The sequence below is a fragment of the Rissa tridactyla genome, chromosome 6 (genome assembly GCF_028500815.1).
Source record: "Rissa tridactyla isolate bRisTri1 chromosome 6, bRisTri1.patW.cur.20221130, whole genome shotgun sequence".
Classification (NCBI taxonomy): Eukaryota; Metazoa; Chordata; class Aves; order Charadriiformes; family Laridae; genus Rissa; species Rissa tridactyla.
The window spans coordinates 25,699,621-25,713,287 of NC_071471.1; the positions used below are offsets into that span (position 1 = coordinate 25,699,621).

Consider the following 13,667-nt stretch of genomic DNA (forward strand, 5'->3'; position numbering starts at 1 on the left):
AATTCAAGTGAACTGTTAAGAGCAAATTTTTTCTGGTATCTGTCAGTTCCCAAGAAATGAATGAGGACACTTCCATACACGTTGCCATCCACCTGAAAGGTAGTAGTTAGCCTTTGCAAATACTTCATCAAAAGAAAAAACAAGAGAGAATTTTAGCAATGTGAGCACGCTAGACATGTTTTTCCCTTCCAACAAATGTGCAGCACAGTAAACATAGCATTACATGTCACTACATGACAGAGTAAATTAATAGTTGCAAACGTAGAAATTTAACAGTAAGTAAAGCCCTCATATATAGGTTGAGGGAAAAAATACACATTAAAAAAATTAAATGTGGCTCAGAACTATAAAATACATAATTAAAATACAAGTTATGAAAAAAAAAATCTGCAAAAGAACTTCCCCTGTGTGTTACAAGACTGTATTTTTGTGGGTTTTTTTCCAAGAAAGCTCCTCATAACAGTATACTGTCTGTAAGGGATCCAGTGGTAAAAATATTATTCTGTTCTGAGTTAGTCTAAGAGACCACAGGCAAATGCTCAGAAAAAGGTGATTAACAAAGGCTGCTTTCATTCTGAAGGCCCAAAGATTTTCTGATCTGTAAAGTTTGCCTAAGCAGGGGCTACATAGATAGAGACGCTCACTATGGCAGAATAGTGTTCCATGTCTGGAAACAAAGTCAGGGGATATCAACCACCAAACGTTAGCCCGAAACAGAGAAAAGTTAAGAGCGTAAAGAAAGAGAAATGAAGAGAAAGCAAAACAACTTCCTGCGAAAAGCCATTCCTTTTCATGCCAGCCCACTTTAGTACATTATTGAAGTTACTACGTTTTGATGTATTTGCTTCAGCGTAACTTTAGTACAGTTACAAGCCACTCCTCAAAACTGCTGAACAGGGAAATTAGCAGACTTGCTTATTTTCCGTAACAGAATAACCTTTGAACTCCTCTCCCAATCCTTCCAGCTTCAAATAAAGCTTCTGTTTAGGAAACGTGATATAAAGTTTCTTCAATTATTAGCAGATATAAAGTGAACTACTGTTTAGATCACCAAAAAGCCTCTATATAAAAAAGGATGGTTGGTGCAGAAAACAAGAAGCAACCATCCTGCTGGGGTCATTCTGAAAGGGCAACGCGCTTCCGGTAATGTACCCAGGCACCAACTCACGTGAGAAATAATTTCAATAGTTACAGAGGAAATAAGCCAAAAGCTGACACTTAGAGAAGCCTCCAATTTAAATATATCTACAATTACTTTAAAAATATTCATCATTAAATATAATTTCTGTAAGAACAATGGCAACATGCAAAGAAACTACCTAATGCAGTCAAGTAAAAGCTTTTACATTAATTTAAAATTACCCTTTATTTTTCACAAGTTTTTCCAACACATTGTGCATTTTGGCACGGTAGACTTTGAGATAGTTTGCTTCAAGTTTCTTTAAATTACAAACAGTAGATACAGTAGGAATATTTTAAACTGATTTCTTTAAAATAAAAGGCAAGTTAAGACCCTTAGTTTTAAAAGAGACTGCCACAATTTCATTTTCCTGACACAAAATTCAAGTAATTTTAAGTAAGAGTAGAAAACTGTCTTTATAAAACATCCTCTTATGAAAATTTACTAGCTTTCTGAAAATAAACATCAAATTTCCAGTATCAATTGGGTACATTTACACATTTAGAAAAATAACTCATTTTAAATGAAGGTCACTTGGTGAAGAAAAATAAATTTTCAACAGTATGAGTTTTTAAAACAAATGATAAACCATTTTTTTCTTAGCTAAATTATTTAATCCTTGCTCCATCTCCACAATTAATTTATTTTTTCTTCTAAAGGTGTACATTTCAGTATTGAAAATGAATTAAGAAAACAGGTTACTGAGATGTTTTCCCTTCAGTATATACTAGCATACAGAATTATTGCTCATCCCCAACAACTGTACAAGATTCACTTGATTTTGGTTTTATGCTGTGGTTTTCAATTGTTTGGTACCAAATATACACACACCACAACAACTTTTGCTGTGTCACTTTACTGAGTGAAAACCACAATAAACTTTTCATATGATTTTGTATCTAGGGTTGTTTGGGGTTTTTTCAACAAAGAAATGGATTCATTATAAAATGGTTTTCCATTTTCCCTCCTTACCTACTTTTTAAGACAGCAGAATGGAAAAATAAGCAGGACATGTTTACTTTGTGACTCAAGGCTCAGAGCAGATATTGAGAAGTCTTCCAACAATTTTAGAACATTTTCTTTTTTTTCATTCTGTTAGCCCAAAGTAACTTTGCTGTCTAGGAACAGTAACTTAAAGTTTCTTTTGTCACCATCTTCCAGAAGAAATCTATAAATAAATGTTTATATAAAGAATCAAACACTGCTGAAGAGGGCAAAAAAATAAAAAAAAAAATAAAATTAAGGATCAATAAATGATACTGCAATGTATCTTGTGCCATTCAAGATAGGGAGTCCTTCATGTAAATGAGTAAGTCTTCCTGGGTGCATGAAACTCCATCCTTTCCTGGGAGACTCAATGGAGCAGTTGTACCTAAGAAATTTACATCCACCTCCCTGCAGCAAAAATAGAAAGAAAACAAAATGCCAGATATTTACCTGCTGTTTTAATTGAGTAAGGTCCTTTTTATTTATCCACATTTTCAAATATTTTGCTATTATTAATAAACCGTTAACAATATTTTCTTTTTTACTATCCCTAAACCTAAGGTTGTTTAAATAACACCAGCTTTAGAGCAATACATAACAGACATGCGTTTGCAATCAAAGATTTCCCCTTGCTTTGCTTTAGCATTCCCTGGACAACGACTCATTCAAGGAGCAACTCTGACAAACAGATCTTCAATAACTTTACTGTAGGTGCCACCAGGGAGAAGCAAATCATGTTCACAGGCCCTGTTCCAGGACTGCATCCCTATCCAGGATAGCATTTAAACAAATCGTAAACAAATTAATCTGGTTGTTTCTTTCAAACTGAAGGCGTGTTTTGTTTTCTAAAGTACTAAGTTTGAGAAACACACTTATGGACATTAAGTGGGAATATGAATAATATAGGTTCATAAACAAAACAGGTTAAGTTTCTCTACTAGTCAAAGCTGGACATTACTGACACTGTCCTGCCTATGTCCATACTCTGGGGTCTGTTTTATTTGAATCAATATCACAGTAGAAAACAATTTATCTCAGAGAAAAAAAAAAAAATAAACAACAAACCAGGAACAGCACCTGAAAAATTTCATCCTGTGTCTGATCTAGAAAAAGAATCATTAAAAAAGTTCGAAAGAAAAGAAGCCATTTGAGTCAACTTGAGACTATTTAAAGTATTTTGAAAAATTGGTTTTCACTGTACAGAAATGAAGCATTTCAGAAATGTTAAAAATGAAATGGCTAACATCTCCAAAGTTGTTTTTTTTAAACCCCTTCTCCCCCCTACCATCTGAAACCATTTTGACCAAATCAGCCTGACTACATCAACAGTTCTAGATCCTGCAATCAGGCAAATTTAGTAATTGTCAAAAAAACATATATAATATATCTCAATTTGTGACACACATCTTTTTCTTTTCAACAGGGTCTTTAAATATATCCATTTGGGCTCTAGTTTGGAAAAAATACTAGACAGACAAAGGACATTTTTTAAGTCAGTAAGTTGTCAACTTACTTGAAAGTCCTCTCCTACTTTGTTGAGAGCGATGTTGATTGTGAATGTAGAGGAGTCATGATGAGGTCTGAGCGATCGTTGTCTGTCAGGGCTATATTTTACAACAAAATTCAATAAAGCATACCCCTGAAACAAAATATACAATCAGACTTAAACATATGAACTTCCCAGTCACACACAGGGTTCTTGGGGGTTTTTCTGTTTAAAGTTGTTAACAACATTCATCTATATATTCAACAACAAACTTCTGCTACATCATGTATAAACTCCCAACCATACCAAATAGGGTACATTCAATAAAACTCTTAGAATTACTCATGCCATGCAGTAATTATCTGCAAAAGTTTTAAACACATACCTTGGTATAATAGCCAGCAAACACTTTTAGCGTTACTGGTGCAATGAACTCTCTTATGAAATGCAGCCATTCATTATCCAGTCCAATTTGCTTCATATGAATATCATCAGTTGGGACATTTTCATAACCTCCAGAAATACGGCTGTCCTAATGAAAACACCATAAATAGCCTTGAAATATGGACATGGAATGCTTCTGGCACTTCTACAAATATTCATTTGAAATTTGCAGAATCACAAAACTGCAACAAAGCCATGCTTTAGTGGGCATATGTGAGCTTGCTGTACAGTAATTTCCAAGCTAACTGCTGTCAGGAAAAAAAAAAAAAAAAAACAAAACTGCTGAGCAAAAATTGGAAGTTTTTTAAAAGGTGAGTCAATATTTGGATGTGTTGCCTGTAAATAAGGGCTTCCTGGGGTAATGGTTTCATTTATTGAGATGTAAACACAACTGAAGTTATATCAAATCAAGGGAGTACAGGCCTCAACTTCACATGGTAATAAATGCTGAAATAATTTGAAGATAAAAGTATGTTAAAATCCTTTCCAGAGGCCCCTCCTTGCAGTAAAATAATGACTGCAATTTATCTTGTTTCCAAGGTAACACATTTGTGAATATGACAAACATTTATCCGATTTTAGTAGTAGTTAATGAATACCTTGAGCTTTCTGCAAACACAAACACAATAGCTCGTAACATTTATGGATAACTGCTTAGGGGGACAAGTCCAACAAATTAGTACTGAAGAGGTAAAGGAGTAAAACTTCTCTGAATGCTTATCGACGGCTACCTAAGATCAGCCTTGGATAACTGCTGGGTAACTACTAGAGCAACTGCACCACTGTCAGTGCCTGAATATGCTAGTTCAAGGTTAACTGAGGAACGTCTCTAAATCTACTGAACAACAAGCTATGTGGTAGACTAAACTAAGCATTCTGTACCATGAGGCAGGTGCCTCAGGTCATTGGCAATCATTGGAATGTTTGTTGCAGTGCGCTGCTATTAACAGTGTACTGCAGTACATTGTTACAGCACACTTATTATCATAAAGATACTCACTCATTAAGGTCATGTTTATATAGGCTGACACTTACTTGGTGTCTTCCACCAGACCATTGTCCAAAATGTTCCATTTCTTCTACCAATTCATCACAGGCGGTGTCAGAAAATATGGGAAACCAAAACACATCTGGACATGGCTACAAAAGAAAAGAAAAAAAAATATTGAAGACCTACATTCATGTCTTTCAGTGGAGTTAAGCTTTAACAGCTATATTTCATTTTCAATGCTAAAAAAGGACATCCCTTTTATTGGTCACTAAAGAATATCAGCTGTTCTCATCTGAGAGATTATTCAGATACATGTAAATAATTAAATTTTGTCTTGATCCACAAGCACATCCTCACAGAATGAAGCAAAAACTACAAGCTACCTTGTAAGCTGTGACAGCACGAACAGCTGCGTCAGTGTACCTACATATGCTGTGTCTTGGTTGGTCTAAATAACAACCTAAATCTTCTACATTACAAGCTATTAAGAAAAACAGTTTAAAATTTAACATTGTTTTAAACACAAAAACAATTTATCACGGCTTCTTAGGGAAGCAAAGTTCATTAAATCACTGTCCCTAATTGTGACAGAACTGATCATCCAACACCAGTACAACAATTATCTTCTTAGAACTGCAGATCAGTTGCATGAAAGCAAGCAGCCAGGCAGACAAAAAAAAAATAAAAATAAAGACCTCATCTTGGATTCATGGTTTTCAGACCTTAGAGAATCCACAGGGAAAGGCACAGACCAAGGAAAGTGTCTAGAAAAGCTTGCCTTTACTAGCTACCAGAAAACACAGCAATCTGCTACATAAATTTTATTAGGCCTTCTGCTAGTGGTACTAGCTACTTCAAATAAATGAGCTAATTACATCTGTAGTCTGGAGAAGGAAATTACTTGGACAACTGCGTTATTCTGAGAAATCTAGTAATTATTTTTTGGACTCCTCTAATCTAGTTTTCAAAATGGCAAAAATTCAGTTCTGATCCAAAACATTAAAAAGCTGTTCAGCCACACACCAAAACAGCATTTGCATGGAAATAGTTACTGTATGACAACTTATTACCAGTCAGTCCCACAAATTTTATGAATACTACTTATACCCACCTGTTCTACTATATTATCAGTGAAGATCTTTGAGTAGTTTGGATTTATATAGGTTTCCTTCCAGTCCTAAAAAATAAAAAAAAAATTAAAATGTTAAAACAGAACAAATGAATTTATAGGTAACAAAAACCAATTTATATTCTATTCGCTTGCAATACTGAAAGCATTGGAAAAAGTTAAACAATTTCTTATATCTATAAACGAACTGGTTCTCATCATGGCAAAAAACATGACACCTATTACACCAGGGCCATATCTCCAACTCCTTATTCTTGTAATCAGTTGGCTTGTTGATATGATATATTGTCATTTGCTTAAGCAGGCGGCAGATGACACCTCTTAGCACCCAACCAATATTTAGTACATAATAAACATATGTTCTCCATGTAAAGTCTTTAAATTCTGAGTTCTTTACAACACATACGCCTTACAATTTTTTCAAATAACTGTTTCATCAGTAACTAGATGCATACCACAGGATTTTCAAAGATCTGCCAGAGGTCGTTGTTGTAGTGGGAAGTGTTGTAATTGGCCGTAGAAATAAGCCTTCCGAATTCATGTCTGTTGGTAATGTACATGAAAACACCCTATACCAAGTAGAGAAAATGTCATTAGCAAAACTGCCCATCTTAGCAAAAATGTTTTTAAAAAGTCTGTTTGTTTATGCTTGCACTTTCATAAAATATATCACATGCTTGTACATACATATTATACACGTGCTGTTCACTTAGCGGCCTTAATTTTCAAATGGTTGGTTCTAATCACCAACTAGTCTTCATAATTTCTTCTTTACAAGCATTTGGTTGAATTTATTTTCTAAACACATTAAACCAAAACATATATTGTTCATAACGTAAACACACATACAGTTATAGAAAGGAAAAAACAGAGAAGTGGTTGGTCGATTTGTTTTCCATAAAACCTAAGGAGACACACTGGAAGCACCTGTTCTCAAACTGAAAATACTCATACAAGAAAACCAACATCTAGCGTTCAGTTTCTGATTAAAAACAGAAAGAATAACCTAACAATAAAAGGGCTAAAGGAAGTCAGAACAAGAAACTTATTTCAGAGTATTCACTACATGATCCTCTGGTGAATTGGCCTGAAATAAAAAGATATTGGCAAATACAGCATAAAAGAATATTCAGATCAGGGTACAAAACAGCTGAGCACTGTGAAGTATGTTCACCTAAGCAAACATCGCAAAATATGTGCAAGGTATCAAGTGTGGTAAGATACAGCTTTATTAACAAGCTATTAACAGAAGATATTAACAAAATTCTTGATTAGAAATAGTAGCAGAAAACAGTTCTTTTTAAAGAAATTTAGGTTTTGTGGGTTTGGGATTTTTTTAGTTAACTGTTTTTCAGACTAAAACCTAATTTCAAAAGTGTTTGTGACTTTTAGATTTGCAGCAGATGAAGACATTCTTATTTAGATATATTGGTATTTCTGTCTATGTTTCTGTCTGAAAAAGAGTTAAACAGAAAGATAATAATTATATTAAACATGTGCCCAGTTTTGGGTGCTTACCGAATCATAAAATAGCTGCAGCAGGGAGAATAAGGAGGGTCTGGGTCAAGAAAAACAGCTTAAAATGACACCCATTTCACAGCTGCCCTGTATGGTCACCAAGGGGGTCTGTCTGACCTGCTCGGAATTTGAGCTTTAGGCTTTCCTAGGACTGCTGAAACAATTTTAGCTACAGAAGCACAGCTTCAGCACACCTTGACCTCAGAAGCACTAAGAAAACTCCCTAAGGAAACAACGACCCTCTCTAAGACATTTTGAGCTGGTCATGAAGAACCCGTCCCTGGCAAAAAGCTTGAACCTTAGAAGACTGAAGAGAAAGCTAGAGGAGTATTTCATTAGAGTAAGTGGACAGAGGAGAAGTGTCTTCCTGTGGTAGAATAATACTGCACGTAACAATAACTAATGAATAAAAAATAAAGCAACACCTTTGGGGGTCTGAGCATATGGAATGTTTCCGAAGAAGGGGAGTCTTTTTCCCTTTGTAAAGTCTAAAATGAAGGAGAATCATCACATCAGTTTTCTGATACATAAACTCTTTCTCTTTTTTCGACTACTATTAGGTTTCCACAGTCACATTAGGGAAATAGCAGCCTTTGATCAAAAGCTGGTATGCCTTTACAGACAACATGCATCTCCAAGCAAAGCTCATAATACACATGTCAAAGCTGTTTCCACCAGCCCCTTCTTATCTGCTGCAATACAAAAACAAGCACGTACCAGACCATCTTACAGCACAGTCTGAGAAAGAGGAAAAGAGAAAGCAATTTTCTGATGAGCCAGTCAGATTAGTTTAATGAGCGCATGGGAAGCACAGGTTTGCAATAACTGACGCTGAGAAGGTTTGAATACAACAGAACTGGATGGGGATGCTCTGAAGAATCAGTACAAACAAAGGAAATCATGCCTTGTTATGAGGGAATAAAAAAAATTAATACTTGCCAACTTTTCTTGTTCAATTCAGCAAAATTATTTTTCAATGCTACAGTGTCTGGAAATAGGTCTGGTTTAGGTCTTATTTGTTTCTGTGCTGAAACTAGTGTAAATATCAGTAGAAATGTGGATTTACATATTCATATTTTTACAGTACAAATAGATGTTCTCTCTTTACTTACACATTAGTGCAAGTAACAAATTTCTGATACAGTTTTAATATATCTGGAAAACTAAATGAGTAATTGACGCTCCCTGAGAAGATTCGTACAATTTCATAAATCACTTTGGCTTTTTATATCAACATTGCCTGTCGGTAGTTCAAATATGTATCTATTTAAATATAAAATTGCAAAATATTCCAACTTAGTCTGACAGAAGGTTCTTATGGTATAAAAATGTGCATAACAGAGATGCTCTAAATGCATCGATACGTTTGAAGTCACACACAGCCCAGAAGTTGAGCCCTCTTTCATCCTGTTGAGTTTGTGCCAACAAGAAAGGTATTCCAACCTCAACAGGAATTTTCAGCGCATTTAAAAGCCATCATGCAGTCAGTGCACCACTGCACTGGCCTTGCAAAAACCTCTGTTCTCAACTATTTAAAGAAATATACCTGAGATGTTCTATGTCACAAAAATTGGCCAGTACTTTGAATTAGAAGTAAAAATATAATATCCAAGATCAATCAAGTGAAGCATTCAAGTGTAGCAGGACACAGAAGTCTAGGTGCATTTAAAAGCAAGCTGTTATAGATACACCTTACCATTTCCCTGGTATTCCTGCAGAGAGCCATATCAGGATCCAACTTATCACGCATAAAGTAGTTCTTTTCTTTCATCTCCAATCTGAGAGTTTGTCCCTTAATCAAGTATATATTAGCCATATAAGGAATATTCCATACTCCTCTGTAAAAGGAAAAAAAAACAAACCATAAACCAAATGCAAATAGTTTAAAGTCATGAAAACTAATTTGTTGCCTATTCTATCAAATCAGCATCTCTATATTTGCTGACAAGACTAAGCAAGTTTCAAGGAAATTAAGCTGAAAGGTTACCAAGACTTTTGAAAAACTACAGCTGGACATTGTGGACATCTCGCACATAGGCGTAGGCAGTAATTCAGCTTTTATGAAGTATTGTTATAAAAAATAGAAAGGTCAAATTCTCTAAGGAGTTTTAGCTACAAATGTACTTCATGTTTCCATAGTTAAGGCAATCAGTCAAACTCTTATATTATTCTACGCTACCAAATGGAGAAAGTAATTCTAAACCAGATTTTTAAGTGAGTTTAAAGATTTCACTGAGGCTTCACAGAGCTGGTCTGACCTCCTCACACAAATACCCACGGACCACAGCAGGCCACGTATTTATGTCAGTTGGGCCAATATCAACAAAAAAGCATAGCTGTCACAATGCTTGCTCTGCAGATTTCCTCCCTCCCAGCGCCATGATCACATCTTTCAGTGCGAGTGAAAATGAGCCAGTCCTATTCAAGCAGTCAATCTCTTTCAGACCTTTTTGTTCTTCCAGGGCAATGAAAAGGCATCACCGCACGGGAAAGTCAAGCTTAGAACAACTTACATCACATTCATTTAGGGGAAGGACAAACCCAAAAGGATATGTGACAAAAGTGTTTCTCAAGAGCTCCTTAGGATATATCTGACATAATAAACAGGGAAAAACACAGTTAATTAAATATTTGTCCCAAAGAGATGAAGAAGTCATTTGACGAATGCAACAATCATTTCTTTTGACTGAGGTTCCAGGGATACAGAGTTTTGTGTTTGCTATTTGTTTGTCTTGACATTCTTTGTATTATGCACTGCTAGAGTAACCAGCCACAATCCATTGCTAATATCAGCTCATTATGTGTTAAACTCTCTGCTTTTTTTATTCAAGCTGCAAATGGGAAAAAACAAACGGGAAAACAAATGCATTCCTATGAAATAGAAAAAGGCAAACAATAAAAACAACCTAAGCTGTTCAGGAATATCAGATTGCATGAAAATGTAAGAATATGTTGCTAATAACCATACTGGGTGCCTTGACTTTAAAAATTAGCTTACAATTACTTACACTCGGTTCCCTTGGACAATATCAACATAATCTTCTGATCGAGCATAATAGCCATCTGGGCTCAAAGCACCCCAGAAATTGGACCAAAGCTTCCCATGACGAGTTACAAGTGGAGCAATTATCTTTCTGTGAAGTGAAATATTGAATAAGAAAATATGAACTGCTACACGTAGACTATATGTCAAAATATACCAGCTTTCCTCAGTCTTGAGTATAGTGTAGTTAAAAAACCAATGACTGTCAAATCTCAGAACAGCTATTCTGAGCTTAAGCTGGAAGAAACATTGTCAAGTACCCACTGCCCAGAGAAATCATCAATGTAACAGAAACAAAGATTCCTATAAATCAGAGGTGGCTTGATTTTCAGTCAAGCAAAAAAAATACTGCCCATAGCATAATGACAAAAAGCATCACAAAGTCAAAGACATGGGGGAAGGGGGGGAGGACGGGAGGGGAGAAGGCACAATGAGATTTAACTCTAACCAGAATTTAGCAAGAGTAAAAGGGGAAATCTAAGTTGACCAGAATAAAAAGAATAAAATGGCACTTTGTTTCAGAAAGTGCCTACTGGTAGACATATTTTGCAACGCTTCTGTTTCTTCTACCTGGCTTTTAGCCTCTTTCTACAACAGTAAATATTACAAGGAATATAATGCAGGACTGACAGCCACATCTTTACTTAAGCTCCATCCCTTTGCACTAGTAGGTCACAACAGACATTGATAATTTATCTTTCTGTGATACACCTGAGTGTCCCAGATTTGTTACGATGAGGCAAACATGACCTACCTACCTAATACGGGAAGTTACAAATTGGCAGGAGTGAAGTGCACAGCATTGACAGCAGGCCCAGTCTGCTGAAAGCTGCTGCTGATAAAGTCACAGCTTTGTCTAACTTAAGAGATGATACTAATACAAGGAGAAACTGGTCATTAAAGTTGCTTCATGACCAATACCTTTCCACTATTTTATTGCATCTATGATTTAAAAAGAAAGTAACAGTACTGCAACATTAGAGTAATAAACTCTAGGGAGTTTTTATTTGATTTTATTTAGGGTTTTTTGTTGTTGTTATTTGGGTTTGGTTTTTTAAACATTTTGTGTGTGACCAACTTTGGAATTAATATTCAGTGCAATCTTAATTAATTTCATAAAACTTGCTTACACCATACCATTCTCTTCAGAGGAACTTCGAAGCATTTGAAATTCACACCAGGAATTGTTGCTTGACAGGGACAAAATGCTTTGCAAATTGTTGGCCTTCAAGCCTGTTATGAACTAGGGCAATCAAACACTACAGGCAAACAATGAGGATCTAACTCTGCAAGAACAGAGGGGATCTTATTTTCTGTGGATGGGCCCCAGAGAATCCCTTCAAGTTGGAGGAAATTCTGTAAAAATCAAGAGATATACTACACCTGTTCTGTTCTATCAGTATTCTTAACGTTTTGAGGTTTGTCAGCACAACATCTGCATCTATGCTGAAGTAATATTCACATGCTTTATCCTGGCGACAAAGGTCCCTAAAAAGACAAAAAGTAATGGTTAACTCACACACGTCCAGAAAACATTCATAAACAACACAACAAAAAAAATGCAAAAAACCCAAACCACAACCAAGTGCTCTACTCATACACTGTATTAAAAGCCCTCTGCTGCGTAGTATAGTAAAAGAAAGGCGTCTTCAGATTACAGTATTCTGATAAATTAAGAGAAGATTTAAAAACATGGATCAGATGCCTTATATTTTCCTTTTAATAAACTAAGTGATCTCTAACCTTTACCAAGTTCACTAAGATCTACTATGACCTGCCCTAATGGAAAATGGCAGGGCGGGGAGGGAGGGGGAAAGGAATCAAGCCACTAATTTATATAGTTGGATATCAGTACAGTCACTTAATAGTGGAGTACGAGCTTATTAAGCACACTTCTCTAGTAAGTAACTGCATGTGGCTGTAACACTGCCTTTGATGCTACAGATGTGATCAGCTGATCTGCATAGTAATTGAAACCTTGTGGAGTGTGTAATACAAAAAGTACAAAAGAATATATACATATTTAAAGACCTTTTCTTAGTTTTCTTGTGACCAACAAGAGTAACAGTTAGTAAAGAGAAATATAAAACAATTGTACAGGCAGTGAATGGAAATCAGAGAAAGGAACTGAATTTGTCCCATACACTATTTCTATCAGAATAAATTATTTGCATAGGTTCCCATGTCTTCAAGAGAAAGCTTCAACCAAGCAGAAGACACATTCTACTGTAAATATAAAAGTAAGATACACGGACTACATTTGTATGTTTCTGGCAGGGTACACTTGCTAGGCTAAGATCCAGTATAGTGAATTCAGCTTTCCTATGCCAAAAGAATAGTAGGAGATTATAGCAAATCAAATATACTTTTAGAGGAAGTGGAATAAGCAGTAGCTTTCTATCATGCAGGTGGTATTGCTTATTTTGCCTATTTTCCCCACTATTATTGACAGAACTTGCACAAATTCCATCGTAACAGCTTAAAACAATAAAATTATTTTACTTTCTTACTTTAAAATGTTTATAAACACTATTTTAATTTAAGTTTGATGTGATTTGATTGCTTGTGACTCTCTCAGAAGATCTGATAAATGGTTGATGTGACAGGCCACATACAAGTCAAGGCAACTGCTGGCATGGCTTCCTGCCTGCTGCTCCTCCATTCCCCTCCACTACCTAATACAGCACTTCATCCAGCATTTACGAGTTGTGCTTGTAAAATCTTGCTGTGGGGTTTTGTAGCATAAAGAACCTAAAACTCTAGGGAGCTCCCTACTCCTGGCTTGCAAAGCCAATGGTTAGAAAACAAGTGGAGTACAGGAACTCTGCTGAAGAACAGCATCATCTGAAACAACTGCAACATGACTCCAAGTCCTTTCTCAGAATGTTT

General features: G+C 35.7%; 1 protein-coding gene across 4 annotated transcripts in view; it reads right to left on the reverse strand.

The window, feature by feature from the left end:
* Nucleotides 1-1,347: 1,347 nt before the first annotated feature.
* PLOD2 (procollagen-lysine,2-oxoglutarate 5-dioxygenase 2) overlaps nt 1,348-13,667 on the reverse strand; it is a 74,318-nt gene continuing 61,998 nt past the window's right edge. For 3 of the 4 annotated variants that reach the window (XM_054205926.1, XM_054205927.1, XM_054205923.1), the window contains 10 exons: nt 12,162-12,266; nt 10,744-10,869; nt 9,432-9,573; nt 8,161-8,223; nt 6,673-6,786; nt 6,200-6,265; nt 5,133-5,237; nt 4,039-4,185; nt 3,681-3,806; nt 1,348-2,575 (listed from right to left, as the gene is read on the reverse strand). In XM_054205926.1, coding sequence (XP_054061901.1) covers nt 2,420-2,575; nt 3,681-3,806; nt 4,039-4,185; nt 5,133-5,237; nt 6,200-6,265; nt 6,673-6,786; nt 8,161-8,223; nt 9,432-9,573; nt 10,744-10,869; nt 12,162-12,266 — 1,150 coding nt within the window. In that variant the 3' untranslated portion in view covers nt 1,348-2,419. The remainder of the gene's footprint in view (nt 2,576-3,680; nt 3,807-4,038; nt 4,186-5,132; nt 5,238-6,199; nt 6,266-6,672; nt 6,787-8,160; nt 8,224-9,431; nt 9,574-10,743; nt 10,870-12,161; nt 12,267-13,667) is intronic. The other variant, XM_054205924.1, reaches the window with a different exon arrangement.